Raw genomic sequence first — 24,046 nt, forward strand, 5'->3', positions numbered from 1 at the left:
TTCAGCAGGTCCAGGGCGCTTCAAAACCCACAGCGACGGTGGAGAAGAGACAGTGAGTCAGCTTTAGCGATCTGGACAGCATTCGAGCCGGACACTCCCCCGTCTCCCTGGAATATCTAACAATGCACTCAAAATGTATTTTGCATTTCCTTGCGCCATTTTTCTTCCCCCTCGTTCCAGACACGCAAGGATGCAGCTAGACCCGTCCGCAGCAAGGCTTCCGTGAGAAGTGAAAATATTCGAAACACGCAGTAGACGGTACTACGAGCAGTGAGAGAGAGAGAGAGAGAGAGAGAGAGAGAGAGAGAGAGAGAGAGAGAGAGAGAGAGAGAGAGGGGGGAGGAAAAAAATGAATACTGATCAAACGTTTGAAACGTTATGAGTAAAACGTTTACCAGAGGTGTTTCAATTCTATCCCCGGAGAGACTCTCTCTCTCTCTCTCTCTCTCTCTCTCTCTCTCTCTCTCTCTCTCTCTCTCTCTCTCTCTCTCAGTCATGTCCAAACCATCACCATCACCACCAGGTGTGTGTCCAAAAATAAAAAATAAAAACATGTATATGCAGATGAGATGATATGTAAACCATCCATCACCACCGCCATCAATTCCAGAATCCCCAACTGGAGTTTACTTTCCAGACGACCAAAGAGATGAGACAGTTTACCTCTGAAGTGCACCAGTTTACATGGACGGATCCTTAAAATCACAGGAAAGACTCTTCCCTCACTCCTTTTAATACTGGGGGAAAAAAAGAAGGAGGGAAAAATGGAAAATCCAATCATGAATTTTCCAAAGGTTCTGGAAGGATCTCCAGCTAATCTGGGCAGCGAAGAAGAACGAAAATGAAAAAAAAAAAAAAAAAATATTTGAAATTTTTCTCGACGTATTTTCGCCCGTGGTAGATAAAATATACTTTCCAGGAGTAGGCCTGGACGCAGTGCTGGAATACATATATATATATATATATATATATATATATATATATATATATATATATATATATATATATATATATCATCGGAACGAAAGCATTTGAAAGTAAAAGAAAGAAAAATTCTTATTAAAATGTTCGTATTTGTGTGAAATCTGACCTTTTCATCCACTTCCCTGGAAACAGGTTTCCATCTCTGGCTCAGCCCGGTCGTCCAATACAGGCGGCCTCTTCCCAGCCCCTGCTTCTACCTGCTGTAAAGCCAGCCCCCCAGCCCCCTTTCCCCTGCTTGGCAGAGGCAAGGAGTAATAGCGTAGCTTGCCCTAGAAGCAGGAGCCCCCACCAACCCAGCTGATTAACCTTCTGGTCTCAGCTGTTCAGACAGACGTCGGCTGCTGCTGAAAGTGACTGAATATGCCCTCGTTAAGTTCAGACCCCCCCCCCCCCCCCCTGGCCCCCTCGTTGGCCCCAAAGTGACTGAACATGCCGGAACTTGTTAGCTGAACGGGGAAGTTCTATTCTTTACGCTGACGAGTCGAACTTTTTTTTTTTTCCATTCTGACTTGACCTTTGAAGCCCTCGGAGCAAAAAACAGGTCAGGTCACACAGCGAGAGCAAACGACCTTATCATGCTTGAGGGTCGTACCGTCGTCGTGAAGGGTCGAACCGTCACACCCAAGGGCCGTAAGGTCGTAACTCACAGACCTTAAGGTCGCCCTCAATGGTACAAGTGCCAGAAGCCTGGTTTCCAAGAAGCCACTGGTACCTTCCCTCATACATAACATTTCCTCAGATCTCCCATCCCTCATACATAACATTTCCTCAGATCTCCCAGAATAATAATACTTCCTTTAATACTCTCTTTCTCCATGGAAAGCATAATACATCTTCCACGTAGCCAAAGGCTTACTCGAGGCTGATTAAGGAAACGTACCCAAAACATGCTCATTTCTCGCTCTAGCTAAGCACAATTATCCCAAAAGCGTAGATGGCATTGGATGACGTAGAATTCAAATGTGTGCCGGGCATACTAACGATACAACACAGGTTCGACCCCGTATGTCATAAGGGTCACACTACGTCCATCGTAAATCACTAACTCAAACTTAATAACGAAACGTTGGCAACAAACATAAGAAAAAAATGAATGTACGCACAACAATTTGGCTTCCTTAAAATCACCCGTTAATTATAATTATAATCATTATCATTACTACCACCATTTTCATTATCATTACTGTTTATTATCATCCTTATCATGACAACGCTAACAAAAATTGCAATCGGGGACGTTCTAGAATGCCTCCACAGACTGAAACTGTACCAGAGACATTTCTTAAAAGAACCGCACGGAAAACTGACACTTAAAAGAACGACCCGAGACATGTCGGCCGGCCATCTTGGCGACGTCTGACGTGAAGTTCCCCTCAAAACAGCAAAAAGAATTCCTTACGACGAACGTAGTAAGGTAAGACGCACTGAGACCAGTTCTAAACTAAGCTTTAAGCTGTAATACCTGGCCTACTGTCTCCGTGGGCACAGCTTATGTGACCCACACAAGCCGGGAACAGCTTAACAAAGCTGATATATCCACACACTAGAAGGCTCTCAAGACCTTTAAGTACAGTGGGTTTAATTCCCTACACGACCCGGGCAGACTTAAACATCTCTCGTTAAACGTATTAAAACGAGGCAACGGCGTTGAACTTCATAAGAAGCAAGTGAGTCGTTTTGAATATTAATATTCCAGGGTTTACGTTAATGTTATCTCCACCACTACTGGGCATCCCTCTCCATCACCATCTTCATCAGGCTTCTCCAACACACTTGATACTATCTCTTCTCCTCCACGGACTAATATAGTCTCTTTCTGCCTTGCGCCACTACACATTTCATTCTCCATCCTCTCTCCACCATTCCTAGACTCTTCTCCACCATTCCTGGACTCTTCTCCACCATTCCAGGACTTCCCTCCACCATTCCTGGACTTCCAGGAGGACGCGATAAACTAAAACACGGAAAAAAATTCACTGGATGATAGTTTCGCGGTCGATGGCGCACACCCCGTGTTGACTGGCGCGTCTCTGGGCTACTTCACGCCAAGCCTGGCGATTAGGGGCAAGTGCCACTCCCGTCCCGCCACACACACACACACACGCCAAGCCTTCTGGCGTTGGTCTGTCCTCTACTCTCGCACCAGTAGAGTGCGGGAGTACCTTCATACAACACTACAAGACTTATATAGCAACAACAGAGCTGGTTGTATCCTAGCTGTTCACAGCAGTAACGTAGTGTATACTACTTGTTCATATGAAGAGCAAAACACTTTGAAAGACCAACGAAGAAAAAGGACCCCCAAAAAACAACATTACTCTCCTCTGAAGAAAAGAACGTAAAACAAAAGGGGACACCGGCAACAGCAGGCAGCCTTGAAGGACACCTGGTCCACACTGGCCGAGTTGGATTCGAGTCTTGAGCCTCGAGACGACAAGAAAACCACAGAGTTTTCTTACAAGAAGATACACAAGACCTCGAGTACACACTCGAACGTGTGGGTGTGTGTGCAAGTCAACCTTGACTGAAGACACACTCGAGGGATTTCTTCGTCTTTTTTTTTTTGGGGGGGGGAAAACATCAGTTAATGTCACGACACAACAAATGGTGGATTATCTACTGTACAGTCGTGTCTGACACACACACACACACACACACACACACACACACACACACACACACACACACACACACACACAGGGAGAAGGCTCATGTGTATTTCGCCCAGCCTACCAAAGTTTGGAGAGCGATATTTGGCTTTACTGTCAGCGAAGATGCGAGGGATACAGACGGTACTGTACCTGGGATACAGACGGTACTGTACCTGGGATACAGACGGTACGGTACGGTACCTGGGATACAGACGGTACGGTACGGTACCTGGGATACAGACGGTACGGTACCTGGGATACAGACGGTACGGTACCTGGGATACAGACGGTACCTCTGTCAGGGATGGTCCGTGGGGGAGAGAGAGAGAGATAAATAATTATGGTACACAACGTACGATAGCCTACGTAGGCCTTTACGATAAATAAGGAGCTAGTGCGATACTTCATCAAATTCATACGATAATTTACGACGATTTATCGTACGTTCAAGGTAATTTATGGCTCACTGTCGGAATAACGGGTTCATACGTCTTAATAAAGAGACCATCTGTTTATTGACCCGTATAAACATACGATCCCCAACATGGCTACACAAGAGGGTGGGGTCCATTTCCCCCTAATCAGTGGTAGCGCCTCCACACCTGCGCTGCAAAAGAGAGAGAGAAAAAAATAAAAGTGGGGAACCACATCTCTGGGCGGCCACCACCCAGCCTTTGCGACCTAGTGGCATTGTGGGGACGACCTCCACAACCCACTGTAGTGGGAGGCCAGTCTGACCCCCACTGCAATGGGAGGCCAGTCTGACCCCCACTGCAGTGGGAGGCCAGTCTGACCTCCACTGCAGTGGGAGGCCAGTCTGACCCCCATTGCATCATTCACTCGCAAAAGTTGTTTCCACATAACCCGTTTTCTATTGCCCACAGATCTTACCCTCCATCCTTTTTCCTTCTCCACAGGCACATCAGATATGCACATCAATTTCACTCGATATTTCCTTCCAAAAATTGTATCACATGACCCTTTTCTATTCCTAGTGAACCCCCATCATCCCCCCCCCACCACCACCAACCACACGAGATATGCAAATCAATCTTATTCTATTTTCTATCCACATTACAGACTAAAAATATAAACACATCCAGTCCAACTTAAAACACGTTGGTTATTTTCTTTTTTTCTTTAACGCCAGTTTGACATCCAGCATCACTAAGGGCGTAATAGGTTATGCTCCAGACTCCTTGTCCAATCAGCATACAGCTACTGTACACCAATTCATACATCAAAAACTTCGTAATTAAACGAAAGTTGTTAAGGCCGGCTGACAGACCTGAGTCGAAGTTCGAGACAGAAGCTTACACAGTTGTTAAAAGTAGTGATCAAATTTTTCATTAAACCTAACCTAACCTAACCTAACCTAACCTAACCTAAATTCAATCTAATCTAACCTAACCTAACCTAACCTAACCTAACCTAACCTAAATTCAATCTAACCTAACCTAACCTAACCTAACCTAAATTCAATCTAATCTAACCTAACCTAACCTAACCTAACCTAACCTAACCTAACCTAAATTCAATCTAACCTAACCTAACCTAACCTAACCTAACCTAACCTAACCTAACCTAAATTCAATCTAATCTAACCTAACCTAACCTAACCTAACCTAACCTAACCTAACCTAAATTCAATCTAATCTAACCTAACCTAACCTAACCTAACCTAACCACCTGGATATATTATCAAAGATATGTAATGATAACTGGATAAATGTGATTCAAAGCTTTGTAATGATAACTGGAAAATATAATTCAAAGCTATGTAACAATCACAGAAAAAAATATATCTCAAAGCTTTGTACTAAATAATGAACAAAATAATTCAAAGCTATGATAGGAATACTGAAAAAATAATTCAAAATAATGGACACTTGAAAAAATTATTATTTGGCAAAATATAATTCAAAGCTATGTAACGAATATTTGGGAAAATATAATTCAAAGCCATACAATGAATATTGGAAGGAAATACTTGAAAGTTACATTGAATATTGGAAAAAAAATTGAGAACAAGTAAGATCAATGATCAAACCCGTCATTAAGATAATTATAAACTGTATGAAAAAAAAACGGAAAATATGTCCCCTGATGTGAAGAGAAGGCAACCCACCCCCTCCAGTCTGGCCAAGGTGGGTAATGTAATTAATTAAGTTCCATCACAGAGATGGACAGGTGGATAAACAGACAGGGAGAGAGAGAGAGAGAGAGAGAGAGAGAGAGAGAGAGAGAGAGAGAGAGAGAGAGAGAGAGAGAGAGAGAGAGAGAGAGAGAGAGAGAGACCCAATCTGTTTATCTCGCTCCCTCAGTGTACACGGGCACAGCAACGAGGCCTAGGTATTCATCCCATACGAAAATATTTTTGTCTTTATCGTCCACTGACTCACGAAGGTCGGTTCGACCCTTGAGCACGACGGTACGACCCTTGAGCACGACGGTACAACCCTTGAGCACGACCGACGGTACCACCCTTGAGCACGACGGTACGGTCCTTGAGCACGACGGTACGACCCTTGAGCACGACGGTACGACCCTTGAGCACGACCGACGGTACCACCCTTGAGCACGACGGTACGGTCCTTGAGCACGACGGTACGATCCTTGAGCACGACGGTACGACCCTTGTATTCTCTACACTAACATTGAACACCACTTGAAGACTGGCGTATGAAGAATATGTATGAGTGATGAAGAATTTGTATGATAGGTAAAATAGGTATAACAGATGCATTGAAGAACATGTATGATAGATGATGAATATGTATAAGTGAGATATGTATGAAAATGGTAGACTTCCAAACCTGATGCCATTCAATGCCAAGAAAAAAAAATACATCAGAAGATAATTCGAAAACATATGAATCCAGAGCCACACATGCTGGCAAAATAACCAGTCGAAGAGGTTGGTTATGTAGCCAGGCGGCCAGACACAGCTTCAGCTTGAACTGGCGACAGCAGTAAGGCCATTCACAGCTTCAAGCGGAGGTACAGCAGCAAAGCCATTCAAAAGCTTTAAGTTTCACAAGCTTCAAGCTTAGCTGTGTATTACAGGCTTTACGTCCTCACACATCCATTTAAAGAGACTCGTAAGCAGCTTTTCCATCCCCTTGTATGGCATCAAAGAAAACAGTACAAGATAAATACAAAGAATAATACAGTATTTATCGAAAGCAGTCCCCCCCCCCCCCACCAACCCATGAAAATACAGCATTTACTGTATCTGGAAAGTCATCTCATTACCTCACAAGTGGGACACACTCCACCAGACGCCCACTGCCCAAAAAGGTATTTCTTTCTCGTTACGATCAATCAATTCAAGTTAGGGTAGTCAGGGTAGTCTTCACCGGAGTTCCTAATAAACCCTTCGCTTGGCTTAAGACCAACTAACTACGTCTTCATGGAAAGGAGACTTCCTTCCCTTACACGCTGGTAATTCCAGATGTTCCAGGACAGCTACACACCCTAGTCTGGGGTCGGGTGGGTCGTCCATGGCAGGTAGATGTTGTGTGGGGGAACTTTAACAGCTTGGTAATTCACTGAGAGGCATCGCCACCATGTCATGGGGATCAGCCATCAACAATACCCTCATTAACTGTCAAATTAATGCAAATTTCTTTTGAAAGTCCATTGCTAATGAGTGTGACGCAAGTGTGTAATTAATTCTATTGACTGATGAGAGAACCGATCCTTCAGGTGGCAATGTTTGATGATGAGATTACACCTGTGTGTGTGTGTGTGTGTGTGTGTGTGTGTGTGTGTGTGTGTGTGTGTGTGTGTTGATTATACAGGCTTACAGGTGACAGAGTCTGGTGATAAGTGAGGAGTGGTTGGTGAAGTGCAGTGTGGTGGTGACAGGTGTGGTGTGCGACACCTGGGCACGACGGTACGATCACCGAGAATGATGGTACGACCCCTTGAGCACGACGGTACGACCACTTGAGCACGACGGTACGATCCCTTGAGCACGACGGTACGATCACTTGAGCACGACGGTACGACCACTTGAGCACGACGGTACGATCCCTTGAGCACGACGGTACGATCCCTTGAGCACGACGGTACGACCCCTTGAGCACGACGGTACGACCCCTTGAGCACGACGGTACGACCACTTGAGCACGACGGTACGACCACTTGAGCACGACGGTACGATCCCTTGAGCACGACGGTACGATCCCTTGAGCACGACGGTACGACCACTTGAGCACGACGGTACGATCCCTTGAGCACGACGGTACGATCCCTTGAGCACGACGGTACGATCAGACCTTATTACTCTAAAGCCGTACCGCTGTGCTCAAGGGTCGTACCGTCGTACTTAAAGGTGCTGTACCGTCAAGGGGGTTACCATCTCTCCTGTTAATTGCCAATTAGGCCCAACTAAGATCTGTTAATATGTTCTGTAGGGTTAACATTAACAATGCTAACAACATATCAACATTTCAGCATCATCAAAGATCTTTTATATTCCCTTAACAAGCTACGTTATCATTCCACGTCATATCATCTGTTCAACAATGACTTATGCTATAGAAAAAAAAATCACATTTTAATTGAACTACGAATCATTGATAATGATGAGAATCCATTATAATTAACAGCTGAATCGTGTTAATTAGAACTCAACCTAATTAACAGTACACTCCTAAACTTGAAAATTCTGTCATATATTTGAAACATTCATTATCAACTTAGTCCTGAGCATATGAACACAAAATCCACATATGAAATGTCGCTGTGACATTTAGATAAAAAAAAAAAAAGGCCATTTAACGCTACGACTAATGATATATATTGGCCTTTTAGTTCCATATAATCCACCATTAATTACCCCCTGACTTAACCAACGTCTGACGACCGTCTTCCACATCCATGAAACAATCACAAACCAGCATGGAACAGACGACCCAATTAAGTCTGATGACCGTAATCATCCACCTAATTAGTAAACACAAAGTTTGATCATAACTTGTTTCCCAGACAAACAAACAAGGAAAGTTGATGTTATAACACTAGCTATAATAACTTACTTCATCACTATAACAACAACTGAACAACATTCCATTTCAACATCACCTCTGCTGACACAACCCAACACCATCACCTTTGCTGACACAACCCAACACCATCACCTCTGCTGACACAACCCCACAACCTTACCTCTGCTGACACAACCCAACACCATCACCTCTGCTGACACAACCCAACACCATCACCTCTGCTGACACAACCCAACACCATCACCTTTGCTGACACAACCCAACACCATCACCTCTGCTGACACAACCCAACACCATCACCTTTGCTGACACAACCCAACACCATCACCTCTGCTGACACAACCCCACAACCTTACCTCTGCTGACACAACCCAACAAACAACAACAACAACAACAGGGACTAACACGCACCAGGGACAAACGAGGGGAAGTGGATTCTAATGACACTGAGTGAGAAGTGGTGATTCATCCTGTTTCGTGTGAGCTGAGGACGTGTGTGGGTGGAAAGCCCTCCTCATCTGTGTGTGTGTGTGTGTGTGTGTAGAAGGATTCCTACGCAGCTGTGGTGATAAAAGACCGTTTAAAACAGCTGAAGGTTGGACTCAAAACATTGTCTCCATGGCCATCTATCCCTACCCACCCGTAGAACTGGATAACAACACACCACACGATACACAACGTTAGTCAAATCCCTCACTCTAAAAAAATTATTACAGGTGATTTAAGCTAGTATCCCCTACAGATAAAAGACTCGTTCCATTAAGACCCATTTTTTTACCTCCAGAGTGTCTACAAAAAACCCCTTACACAACAGGAACTTGTTCCTACAATAGAACACGTCGGCTGGAGCACATACACGCCCTTATTCAGCAATAGGTTTCCGTAAACATCAGTCGAAGCTGTGTCGTGGGTACGTATGGGTTACGACAGACATGAGGGAAATATGAGGGATACTGAAACATGAGGTGGAACTATGAGGGAGTCAGAAACATGAGGTGTAACTATGAGGGATTCAGAAACATGAGGTGGAACTATGAGGGGCTCGGAAACATGAGGTGGAACTATGAGGGATTCAAAGACATGAGGTGGAACTATGAGGGACTCAGAAACATGAGGTGGAACTATGAGGGATTAAGAAACATGAGGTGCATCTATCTGGGGCGTAAAGTAATAAAACGCATCTATCTGGGGTGTAGAGTAATAAAACGCATCTATCTGGGGTGTAAAGTAATACAGAAAAGCCAAAGTTGTTTAACTCGCTGTGCCCTGTTGACACAGAGTTTACTCCGGAGTTTTACAGTAAATAAAAAAAGAGAGAGATCCAAACATGTACCAGCGGGAGACTGCAAGTTTGCCTGGGAGTGGGGTCCATCTACTGCCATAAACACACGTCATTTTATTCCAATTATGATGACATCTGGCCACAGCTTGAGGAAGCTATCCTAACTTAACTCCGCTAATTGGCCGGCAAATTTAGTTCGATTTCGTTGGGCAATTAAACAAGACAGGTTCCTTCAAGTGATTTGGGTCAACAGGTCATTAGACACATGAGTTATCTGGCTGCTCCAAGATTTTACAGATCAATGAACGACTTGAAAAGAAAAAATACACAGTCAACAACATATCGTTAACTTCTGCATCGAACCCTGGTACCGGTAGTGCGAGGTCAGGGTGCCACCCACTCCACCACGGTACCGCTAACAACTCACCAGTTACGTGGATGGTTCATCAGTTCTGATACTACATCGTTCGACATGATGGAGTCAGATGGCACAAGGGAGCCAGGCGAAGGTGTCTGGGAGGAAGGGCGTAAGTGCAAGCATACGAACACACTCGAGAGTATGTTTCACAAGCGCATACGAACGCACTCAAGAGTATGTTTCACAAGCGCATACGAACGCACTCGAAAGTATGTTTCACAAGCGAATACGAACGCACTCGAGAGTATGCTTGAGGTAATCTATTAGTCTCCAAAGCATCATAAATTCATGCACAAATTTGTCGGAAAGTTTCAGTGTATTTCAGGGCCTTGCGAGACTCCGTCTGAAGTTGTTTACGACGCGAGCGATAAGTTATCTTCCGGCGTGACTGTATCAGTGGAAGGAAGGGCGTACAGTCTCGTCGTGGACCATCTCGCTCCATGGGAGTTCATCCTTACCCTGCTCCTGTGCGGAGTGCAGCCTCCAGACTCCAGGAGCCCCGTGGAAGGGGTCCAAATGTTGTATAATAATAACAATAATCATCATCATCCTAATAATAATAATCATAATAATAATAATAATCAAAATAATGATAATAATAATAATAATAATTATAATAACAATAATAACAACAATAATAATAAAAATAATAATAATAATAATAATAATAATAATAAGAATACTACTACTACTACTACTACTACTACTAATAATAATAATAATTAAGTTTAATGACTTGTATTCAAGCAAAGGCTGAAAAATCCAGGAGGAAAACTAAAAATGAAGACACTGAGAGCCATTAAGGAACAGATCGCGCGTGGCAAGCGAAGAGCTAAAGAATGCAACATCATGCGGAAGGCGACGTTCGGCAGGCCGCGTGGAACCATCAACAATGCTTACCTTTCTCACAGACGTATCCGGCGATGGTGATGCCCAGTCCCTGGTGGTCCTTCGTCACTTCCAGCTCAATCGTCTCCATCTCCGGCAGGGCAGACGCGGCCACCAGGGCCAAGTCTTCCTCGTCGATGTACGTGTGGGCCGCCTGTTCGTTCTCAAGGGCGCGGCCGCCACCACACTGCTGCTGCTGCCCTTGCCCCTCCGTCAGCAACCCCCCAACACCGCTGCCCACGGGAGGCGAGAGGGAAGAAGCAGATGATCCACCCTCGCCCTCGACCTGACGGGAAAGCCTCGTTAGCATAAGTCACGGGGGGGGGAATAACCCCCCTTCCCCCTCTCTCTCTCTCTCTCTCTCTCTCTCTCTCTCTCTCTCTCTCTCTCTCTCTCTCTCTTCTCTTCCAGCCGACTCGATCGGAGTCCCTCGTGACTTCCAGCAAATGGCGGTGGAAGCCGTTCGGGGACTCACTCACTCACGCCCCTACCCTCCCCTTTGATGAGGACAATAATAACAATAACAACAACCATTATCATCAAGGGTTGTTCTATAAAAGACACACTTCCGGTATGGTATGACCGCCTCCACAACATGTCATCTATCCTCAATAGTCTGCTATAGTTTACCATTCGAGGCCACAGTCCCATCAGAGGGTTGTGGCGGCTTCCTACAACCCATTACAACCCTGGCTACTACCACAACCCCCCCGCCTACTGCCACACTACTACCACACCCCTCCTTGCCACCACACGCCTGCTTGCCACCACACGCCTGCTTGCCACCACACGCCTGCTTGCCACCACACGCCTGCCACATCAGCTCGTCTGCGAGGTCAGAATATTTATCAAATCAAATACACAACCAACCCCAACAGCATCAACCACAGGGGTCAGGTCATGACACAGGATGACCTACACTCGTTCAGGACTCGTACACAACATGTCACACTGAAGGTATCTTCAGTGTACAGGATCTATGTTCATGGTGAGCGACATCCTCCAAAGTCCTGTATCAATGCCACCTCCAAAACCCAGTCTCTACCACCATCTCCAAAATCCACCCTCTACTCTACCTCCAAAACCCAGTTTCTCCACAGCCTTCAAAACCCAGTCTCCACATCACCTCCAAAAACCCACTCTCCACACCAACTCCAAAAACCCACTCTCTACACCAACTCCAAAAACCCACTCTCCACACCACCTCCAAAAAATACAAACTCCACACCACCTCCTAAAACACAAACTCCACACCACCTCCAAATCCCTCCTCATTCTTCCACTCGACTAACAACTTCAACAAGTTCTTCATTGCCACACTGAAGCCATCCATCCAGGCACTTCGCTCACCAACAACTTCTAAGAATTTCCACAAAGTCAAAAAAAAGAAAGAAAAAAAGAAAAGAAAACGACATTCACACTTAAAGCTGTTGTGTCAGAGTGAGCCATGGGTACGAATAGGGGCGTCCAGGCGATCATCATAAATGGGTGTACAAGATTCACCAATATTCGTGTATTGTGAGGAAAAAACTTTACACTTGTGATGCCCTCGTATGTATATATATATATATATATATATATATATATATATATATATATATATATATATATATATATATATATATATATATAATTTTGTAATAACCACTAGGAAAATGAAACACGGTAAGTTCCCAAGTGCACTTTCGTGTAATGATTACATCGCGTCTCCCCTGACGATGTGATCATTACACGAAAGTGCACTTGGGAACTAACCGTGTGTCACTTTCTTCGCGATTACCAGCATATACTAGATCACCCGCACTCCTGTGATCTACTGCAATTAACCCCTAAAAAAAAAAAACATAGTAACGTAATAAATCAGAAACATTATACATCATTCTTCTATACAAACGTCTTTAACAATGATTTCAAAAACTGATAATCTATTTACGTATGTGGGAAACCCGACACGTAATCTGATTCCAGACTTGTAAACACACACACAAGACTATCAACATGATGGGGAGTTGAAATTCATGAGTAAAATACATAGGGGGAAAACAAAACACTAAATTAACGACCAATTTGAAGCACCCTAGTCTTGGGCAACGCTATGGGAAAAAGTATTTATGGTAAAGCTTAATTAGAGAGATGTTGAAGCTAATTAACCCCTTAAGAATGCATATCCCCCAGGGCTAACATATCTCTCGGTATTTCGTCATTCTCTCTGGACTGGGTATTGCACACTTACTCCCACCCAAGCTTAGAGACATTTCATGTGACCTACAATTGCTCTCTCTCTCTCTCTCTCTCTCTCTCTCTCTCTCTCTCTCTCTCTCTCTCTCTCTCTCTCTCTCTCTCTCTCTCCCCACACACACACACACAAGCTTTTAGAAACGTTTTATGTCATCCACAACTGTCCTACAACCGCATCTCCCTCACCCGTAGACGTATAAACATGGACACAACACCTTAACAGAAACTGGAAATACTCCAACAACAGCACTAGAACCAGAGAGATAACCTCCCCCCGATAAAAGAAGATGAAAAATATATATATACATATTAATACCAAAAATCCATAAAACTAGCCGTCCCTGGCTAAGAACAGCCCCGGGGTTATGTATTAAACAGATGCCAAACAAGGGCGAACAAAAGCGAAGGAGGCGGGCCGTCCAAAGCCGACCAGCACAACCCGGGTCGAAAACTGTGGAGGTGTCGCCACCAGAATGGGTCAAGCTACACCACAATGGGGCCCAGGAGGAGACGCTGGGAGGGAAGGAAGATTTCGGGGAGGAAAGAGGAACGCGGAGGAGAGAGAGAGGGTGTGAAACAGACGATACGAGAGAGAGAGAAAGAGAGAGAAAGGGGGAGAGAGAGAGAGAGAGAGAGGAGGGGCGGTCAGTCCGTGGGAGAAGACGGGGGAAGCAGTGAGAGGGAACACCTGAAGTGCCTTGAGGGGAGGGATGGGTTGGGTGGGTTGAGAGAGAGAGAGAGAGAGAGAGAGAGAGAGAGAGAGAGAGAGAGAGAGAGAGAGAGAGAGAGAGAGAGAGAGAGAGTGGGGGGCGGTGTTGTGAGCGCGACCACGCAGGGGGTGAGGCCAGGTGCTGGGCAGATCAAACAAGAGGTCAACACGGGTGGGGGGGGGGAAAGAGAGGGGGGAGTAGGGGGGGGGGGGCAGATCAAGCAACAACTTCAACGCAAACGATCAAAAATAAATGTTCCATCACGACATCAAGTGATACTCCAACATTCGTCGTTCGCCTGGGGTTGGTGTGTCGGGCGCTAGGGGGGGGGGGGGGGAGAGGTTACCGGGGTGATGCGGTAGTGAAGAAGTGTGGGGGGGGAGGGGAGGGGGGGGGTTGATCCGGGAAGTGGGGTGATAAACGCTGGCGAAGTGGTGTGAAGATGAAGAACATTATGAAGCGGGACACCGGTGCAGTGTGTGTGTGTGTGTGTGTGTGTGTGTGTGTGTGTGTGTGTGTGTGTGTGGTGTGTGTGTGTGTGTGTTCTGAGAGGCCCTGCTGTGAGAGCGGAGTCAAAGAAGTAATGCTGTGAGAGAGAGAGAGAGAGAGAGAGAGAGAGAGAGAGAGAGGAGAGATATTGAGAGAGAGAGAGAGAGAGGTCATGCTGTGAGAGCGGAGGTCAGAGGGGAGACCTGGAAGAGGAATCAGGTGTCGACAGCAGAGGGGAAAACAAGGTCATGTGACGAGAACCAATATGAGGGGTGTCGTGGGGAGAGGGGACAGGGGTCGTGTGCTGGGGGGGTGTCGTATGTCGAGGGTCGTTTCCTGGGGTGTCGTATGTTGAGGCGTGCTGGAGGAGGAGGAGGGGTCGTGGGGACGGGGTCGTGTACTGGGGGTCGTGTGCTGGGGGGGGGGGGGCAGGTCGTGTACTGGGGGGGAGTCGTCGGGGCAAGCTAAACAAAAGCCACACAGGGGTTGGCTTCAGGGAGAGACGGCCGTGTAAAAGGACTATTATGAGCAGGTAAACACTAGCCAAGCCTACCACACCCCCTTGCCTCTCACCACACCCCCTTGCCTCTCACCACACCCCCTGCCTCTTACCACACCCCCTGCCTCTCACCACACCCCTTGCCTCTTACCACACCCCCTGCCTCTCACCACACCCCCGTGCCTCTCACCACACCCCCTGCCTCTTACCCCCCCATCTATTGCCACACAGCAATCACACTCCCGTCAACACACATAAGCCGATCTACGTTCGCAAAAGCTAATCTGTCGCTTCCTGGCGATTTTCCTTTCGTCCGCGTTAATGTCTGGCTCCTGTTCTGCTCACCAGGTACCAGACACACACACACACACACACACACACACACACACACACACACACACACACACCACAAGGCGTAGATCACCCGCGTGGACGGTCTTATGAACCATCTTCTACACTCGTCCACATCTAAGTTCATTCGTCCAGTGGCTATATAACTTGGCTACAACGACCTTCACGACCCCCAGTAGTTCATACATGCCCGAAGCCTAACTACCCAACAACCACCCTCCCCCCCGCCCCCCTCAACCAACCATACTACCAACTCTATATAGCAGGAGGCGTTTGGGGGACACACACACACACACACAGTGCCACCAGATGGGCCTCCTATACACAAGTTTCGCGTCTAATATTTGCCTTCATCTCACAGCAGCCACCTTAACCCGTACCTTCATTTAGCACTTGTTTACTTTCTTTTTTTTCCTCTACATTATTTATTCCCTCTGCTGCCTAGCCTCGCCAGTCCATCAGTGTTTGTCTTTGGAAAAGGGTCTCTCTCTCTCTCTCTCTCTCTCTCTCTCTCTCTCTCTCTCTCTCTCTCTCTCTCTCTCTCTCCTCGAGACAACCCTTTTCCTCTCTATTATCAAGCTATATTCGTCTATGTTTCGCTTTCCATCTCTCGCCGTCTCTACACACACACACACACACACACACATATACTATCTTTGCAGTTTTTACATGTCAATCTCTTTAAATCACCTGATTATGAAAAAAAACAAAATGAATCATTACAGTTGAAAAGCCTCTCTGTTCAAGTTAATGCTGTATTAGTGTTCATTTTTATGATGAACATTGCTTTTAACATCCCTCCACACCAATCACTCCGGAAAAAAAAGGCCGGAACTTTTAAAACCATTGCATGCGTTTTTTTTTTTTTTTGTGGGTGGGTAAAAAACGACCATAAATCATACTTTGACTTGCGTGTGGCGTTTAAACTATGAAATTTGAAAATTTCAACTTCACATCAGCCAATACAAGTCATAAACCTATATTACTACTACGAATCACCAGTTTATACGTCACCATTACGACTGTCATCAATATTTCTAATTACCACTATCAGCAACACTATCAGTCACTATAAACACCTTCACTATCAAAAAAAATATATACATAAACCCTAAACTAAAAAACACATAAATCATCTTTCTCAACACTGTATTCAAAAACCACTTTAGCTTCTCTGACACTATTACCTTGCTCCCAAACCCTTACACTGCTTCCCCACTTAATACAGACCTTCAAGTCAATTACAGATCACAATACACAATACATACTAGAATACATATGTATGAATTTATATCATCACACGATTTTCATGCCCCACAGCTTCATTTTTCGTCATAATAAATCCTGACCAGCATTAAGCAAGCTTAATCCCAGAGCTACATAATCAGTACATACACAGGGACATAACACAGCAATTGAATGGATCAAATATACATAAAAAGTAACGTGTATACGGAATTTGGGTTACCATAGTCATCAGAAATGGGGAGAAAATATCACACACAAACACAAGGCCTCCAGATCCCACTGAATTTAATGACCAATGGTCTTGATTTATCTTCACTACACTCTTACTCACTTATGACGTCACTCGAATGTTACAACTCACGAACAAACTCAGAGAGACACTTACTCGAGACTTAAAAGAGTTACAGTGATGATGAAACACAACCTCACATATCACTGCTCAAAGTCTCAAAATCACGGCTCAACATGTCACTGAATTCACTCAAGTCTCTCTCCTTCACCAGTCCTCTTTGCATAATCTTAATGCTACTGGGTTCCTCAGGTTTGAGCATCCAATCCCATGCGTTAGCTGATGATAATGCTTTCACCCACTCGTCCATTCATTCACACTGCCTCTTCATTCACTGACTTCGCTCTGCATTCAAACGCACACAGTATAAATGCCATTACAGATTTCTTCTTTCTTACACAGACAGACACACACACAAGCACACACATGAGATGAGAGGGGGCGGGCGCCTCCCTCCACGAGTGTAAAACTCCCTCCTCACACAATACAGGCAATCTAAAAGGTCATTACAAAACACACACACACACACACACACTGTGCATCAACGTCTTGCACATGTACGCAACACCAGCACGTGACCCAAGACTGACCTGAGCCTGCTGATAGTGAAGATGTGCCTCTGTGGTGACTGTAGTTACCTCGCCAGCAACACTCTCCTGCAACACAAATCAACACTCAGGTTCAACTCGATCGCCCTCTACCGACAGAAACACCAACCCCTCCTTAACAACACACAGAACACTTCTCAAAGGCCTACACTACACAAAGACCCCAGAATAACTTCCCTGTTCTGCTGAATATCAATTTTTTTTGGGGGGGGAGGGGAAAAACACTAGACATTTGCCTGAAATACAAAGATTATATCAACGCAACACAAACACCTTAAAAGAAACACTACTGCTAAACATAAGGGTTCCTCCTGTACATAACAGGGCTCTTAACACAGAAATCTAACAGGGTTCCTGGCTACAAACGAGAGAATGGGTAATGGGGTCCCCACTGCTTGTCCTAAGTTCATGGGTTCCACTGCTGCCTCTACGGTGGGTTAATGGGTTCCAACACCACTGCCTCCTCTACGGTAGGTTAATGGGTTCCAACACCACTGTTGTTGCTGCAAAATGAATGGGTTCCAGTTTTGCTATTAAGTGTGGGGTCCCACTGCTGAGTCTTAGGTTTAGCAAGGAGTCCCAACACGCCTCCTAAAATGGGTAATGGGTCCCATAGTGTGGGTAATGGGTGTCCCTGGGTGTAGGTAAACCAGTCGAACGGTCGTCCTAGAAGTAATGGTTCCCGTCTGCACGTCCTAGAGAAGATAATGGGGGTCCCCCACTGCAGGTTCTACACTGGGCAATAGGGTTTCCACTGGCGGACAACAGGAGACATTAGGTTCCACTGCTCATCCTAAAATAGTATTGAGGGATATTAATAGTCCTCAAGCAGTTAATCAAATACACAGTAATAATCACATAATGGGTAATGGGGGAATAGGGAGGCACAGGGCGACATGGGGGCTATCCATCAGTCTGCAATGGGGGGGGGGGGGGAGGGGGTGTGTGTTTTGAACTACTCGACCCTATAGGGTAGTTAATGGGTCTTAATGGGCGAATGAAGAGAATGCATTAAGGCTGTGATCTTCTGATCTAAACACCTGGACACCTACCTTATTAGCAGCGATTGGTATACAACTGTCTACACGCGCGCACACACACACACACACACACACACACACACACACACACACACACACACAACACTGATTCTTACAGACACGCAAACACGTATGAATAAGATAACAAACAAACAAACAAACAAACAAATAAAACGGGCAGAGCCACTAAAAATATATGACGGACAGATAAAAAAAATAAAAATAAAAAAATCCCAACACGAATAAAAAAAAAATTTTTACACTAATACATAAAATTACGGAAGAAATTTCTCTCATAAGAAAACTCTAACATATAGACATGAGATATCAAGGGAAAGATATAGATAGATATATAGATATACACGGCAGATAAAAAGAAGCAATATCTTGTCTAATACACAGATAAGACTCTGGGAAGAGACAACCCTATTCCATGGACAAGTCCAGCTTCCTGGAGTCCAGCAGTGCATGAAATTCCACCCAGGGAGAAAGGAAATGTTTATTCCACTTCCAGGACCCACCTCTGCACCACCCACCCACCCACCCCATACTCTATTGCCTCCCGCACCCCCGTTTTCTTCCATCGTCTGTGTGTGTGTGTGTGTGTGTGTGTGTGTGTGTGTGTGTGTGACGACCACCCCAGCAGTAACTGGCAGTTCCCACGTCGAACTTTGAAGACAAGAAAACTGAAGTGTGTGTGTGTGTGTGTGTGTGTGTGTGTGTGTGTCATAGAAAATCTATATCTATATATGTTCCACATCGTTAAGGAAATGACTCCTCCTCTTCCCCTCCTTTTTATCCTTCAACACTCGTTCTATACAACTCTCTCTCTCTCTCTCTCTCTCTCTCTCTCTCTCTCTCTCTCTCTCTCTCTCTCTCTCTCTCTCTCTCCCAGCAATCACCGTAGTTATCAAACACGACCTAACTACCATTCCCTTCCAGGAACAACCGAGCCAGTACCAGGGCTGCTACCTGGTGCCTAGTTTAATACATAAAAAAAAAAAACTTTACGCAAGTCAAGCCTGAGTTATAAAAACCCAGCAAGATGGAACTCAAACTGCCACCTACACATGTGAGGGAAAGTCGAACGTGGGACGCACACATATGTACATACATACATACATATATACATACATACATACATAACCAGGCCAAGCTCAAAATAGTGTAAAGACTAGTTAGATCTGGTTAGATTCTAGCCATCTAACTAACCACCTAACGCTCGCGCTGGGCTACGAGATGGTGAGAGACCAGAGCCACCAGATCCACAACCATCACTATTTCGCTAGTCTACCTCCAATTATGATCCACCTACATCCACATGTTCATCCACACACACATATTCATCCACGTTTCCACCCATCATTCCACTCAATTTCTTCCACACGTGGAAACACCAAAGTCCACCTCTCACTCGACCTTTCTTTATATCTAATGTTGCTCTCACCGCCTCTCCCTACATCTGACGTCACTCTCACTACTCTCCCTCCGTCTCAAGTTACTCTCACTCCCTCTCCCTTCCACCCTAACTTACTCTCACTCCGCTCTCTCTTCATCGAAGTTAGTCACAAAGCTACTCTCCCTCCCTATCCGGTTACTCTCCCAACTAAGCAACGTGGTGCGCGTGAGAGAGTGAGAGCTGACTCTCTCTCTCTCTCTCTCTCTCTCTCTCTCTCTCTCTCTCTCTCTCTCTCTCTCTCTCTCTCTCTCTCTCTCCTTGACCAGAAACACCCCCCCCCCAACCTCACCCATTTCCTTGTCACAACCCCCCCCCCAACTCACTCCTTCCCCATCGCCCAGCCTACCCCTCCCCCACCCCCCCTCCTTCATCCCCCCCTCAAAAAAGTCACTAATTGATGCTCCTCGAATATGCAAATGAGGACGAAGGACCTGCATGGCTACGGGCACAACGAGGTACGAAGACCTGGCATGAACAAAGACATGAACAAAGGCATTACACCTTCGGTATTGTCATGCTAACTTACAACCTCTGGGTTATAATCAATAACCATCGTCTGATCACAACACGTTGATCTTGCTCATGTACATGGGAGACACAGACCTTCCTCATGTACATGGGAGAAATCTATTTCGCTTACGTACGTGGGATACAAATATCTTGCTTATGTACATGGAAGATATACATATCTACCTTATGTACATGGGACACACACATCTTGCTTATGTACATGGGAGATACGAATCTAGCTTATGTACATGGGGAACCCATATACTGTACATGGGTAGAGACAAATCGTGCTTTTTGTACATGGGGAACACATATATTACTCATAAAGGACACTCATGTTTATGTACATGGGGAAAGACAAATCTTGCTTATATACATGGGGGGCCAAACATAATCCTAATGTACATGGGACACATCCTTATGTACATGGGCAAGGGGACACATATCGTCCCTACATACATGGGACTCATTCCTTCCTTTTCTACATGGGGACATACAGCTTCCCACTCTACGTGGGGCACACACACACACACACACACACACACACACACACACACACACACACACAACACACACACACACACACAAACCTGCAATAATCCTACAGTGTTATAATCATTTCCCTTCAGCAGGAAGGAAATGAAAGAAATAAAAAGAATTTTAAAAACGACATCAATTCCCAGTTTTGAGTTGTGAATACATATCCTGACTTCCAGGAATAAACTGAATGTAACTTGATACTTCACACGGTATATGTAATCTACATACTTCACACGGTATATGTAATCTACATACTTCACACGGTATATGTAATCTACATACTTCACACGGTATATGTAATCTACATACTTCACACGGTATATGTAATCTACATACTTCACACGGTATATGTAATCTACATATTTCACACGGTATATGTAATCTCATATGTTAGAGAGAGAGTGCTGAACAATTTTGAGAATATAAAAATCTTATATGTAAACACAGTGACACAAGCCCCTCCCCAACACAAAAGGACAAACACACACACACACACACACACACACACACACACACACACAACACACACACACACACACACACACACACACAAACATTCAAACTTGCGCTAACACACTTCTATGCTTCTGCCACCACCTTAACAAACTCGTAACACATCCTCGCAAACAAGTTAACTAATCACATTAAACAACTGTGACTTCTGGTGCGGGAGGGCAATTCTCACACAAGAAATACATAACGACAATTGAATCTAACAAGGACACAGGCTCTCTCAGCCAGGCAACCCATTTTCTGTAGTCGTTTATATATATATATATATATATATATATATATATATATATATATATATATATATATATATATATATATATATATATATATTCATTTATTGGTTAAAACAACTAAAGATGATATATGAACTCGTGTATAAACCTTCACGTTAATGGGATACACTTCAATTATCATATTAATCCCTTCTAAGATATTGTTAGGTTAGTTATGGTATAGTTAAGGGGTCATTATGGTAAGGTTATGGTATAGTTAAGGGGTCATTATGGTAGGGTTATGGAATAGTTAAGGGGTCATTATGGTAAGGTTATGGTATAGTTAAGGGGTCATTATGGTAGGGTTATGGAATAGTTAAGGGGTCATTATGGTATGGTTATGGTATAGTTAAGGGGTCATTATGGTAGGGTTATGGTATAGTTAAGGGGTCATTATGGTAGGGTTATGGTATAGTTAAGGGGTCATTATGGTAGGGTTATGGTATAGTTAAGGGGTCATTATGGTAGGGTTATGGTATAGTTAAAGGGTCATTATGGTAGGGTTATGGTATAGTTAAAGGGTCATTATGGTAGGGTTATGGAATAGTTAAGGGGTCATTATGGTAGGGTTATGGTATAGTTAAGGGGTCATTATGGTATGGTTATGGTATAGTTAAGGGGTCATTATGGTAAGGTTATGGTATAGTTAAGGGGTCATTATGGTAGGGTTATGGTATAGTTAAGGGGTCATTATGGTAGGGTTATGGTATAGTTAAGGGGTCATTATGGTAGGGTTATGGTATCGTCAAGGCAAGGGGTCATATGATGGGACATCCTTAAGATAAGGGATCATAAGATAAGATAAGGTAAAGCAAGATAACAGTACTATAAAGTAAGAGGATCAGGACATAAGATATCACACAGATTCACAAGATAATCAAGTCTCCATTAACCAGATGATTTAACAGCCATATCCTTTCACTACAAATCACCACGCAGGTAATTACTTTCTCCTAACATTCTCCATCACCAGGAGAAACACCAGCAACTAGACACCAAATGTGGGGTTAAGAAAAGACACCCTTTTTTTTTTTTCTCTGCGACGAAGACATTTACAGCGACCCGGACGCGGCGAAGCCCAGGAGGCATCAGGTCTTTACACAACTCGCCCGTATCCCCGTGTCTGACTCAGGCTTCGTCAGCACCAGCTGCCGCATTGGCATACGTCCCAGAAACATATTATTATTACTTTTATGACACGACCGGCTTAAGCAACAACACATCCTTTCATTACTTTAATTGTAATTCGACTGTATTGTCACAACTTATTTCACTAAACGTAACTACAGGAAAAAAAAGAAATGGTACAGGCACCCCAGACCTGCCTTGGGGTACTCTGTGACCAAATTACCCTCCGGTCTGAGCAAACGACCAGCTGGGAATGACGGCATAACCACAATGACACACACGGGGATACGGACAGACGGACGGACAGAAGAACACGGACGCGGTGACAAATGTGTCACAATAGGCGTTACGAGAGAACCAGCCGACCTCTACACCACCTGCATGGGGATATCCCTCGTTCCCAGGCTAACAGTTCGGCACTGGGGAAAAAAAAAAAAAAGAGCCACGTCGATCGCAACCTCGCTCGAACGCACACCACTACGAGAGAGAGAGAGAGAGAGAGAGAGAGAGAGAGAGAGAGAGAGAGAGAGAGAGAGAGAGAGAGAGAGAGAGAGAGAGAAACATCTAAGCCACTGTAATCATCATCATTCATCGGACTGCCACATAAATATATGTATAATTACTATCTAAACCCCCTCCTTACCCCCCCCCCCCTCCTACTATATTACCCCCTCTGTAGCGTAATTTCTCAAAGTACCGTCAGGTCTCTGGATGCGGTCAATTAATCATGAATTCCCTCACTATCATAATCATCATTATCATGTCACGACCTACGACCATCAGGTTGTGTGTGCATCATAACTACGATACACAACCTAATGAACTTAATGACAATTATCTCGGTCATCAGAGCTGACGAGAGAACGAGCGTCATGGGTAAATCATGTGTACGAAGTGAGGGAGGAAGTAGAGGA

General features: G+C 44.7%; 1 protein-coding gene across 1 annotated transcript in view; it reads right to left on the reverse strand.

Moving 5' to 3' along the window:
• The window catches only part of LOC139757455 (multiple PDZ domain protein-like), a 963,136-nt gene that overhangs the window by 658,048 nt on the left and 281,042 nt on the right, over nucleotides 1-24,046 (reverse strand). The window contains exons 8-9 of the mRNA XM_071677982.1: nucleotides 17,653-17,718; nucleotides 11,251-11,524 (exon numbers count right to left, since the gene is read on the reverse strand). Of these exons, the coding sequence (XP_071534083.1) occupies nucleotides 11,251-11,524; nucleotides 17,653-17,718 (340 nt within the window). The remainder of the gene's footprint in view (nucleotides 1-11,250; nucleotides 11,525-17,652; nucleotides 17,719-24,046) is intronic.

Source organism: Panulirus ornatus, chromosome 26 (assembly GCF_036320965.1).
Source record: "Panulirus ornatus isolate Po-2019 chromosome 26, ASM3632096v1, whole genome shotgun sequence".
NCBI classification, from domain to species: Eukaryota; Metazoa; Arthropoda; class Malacostraca; order Decapoda; family Palinuridae; genus Panulirus; species Panulirus ornatus.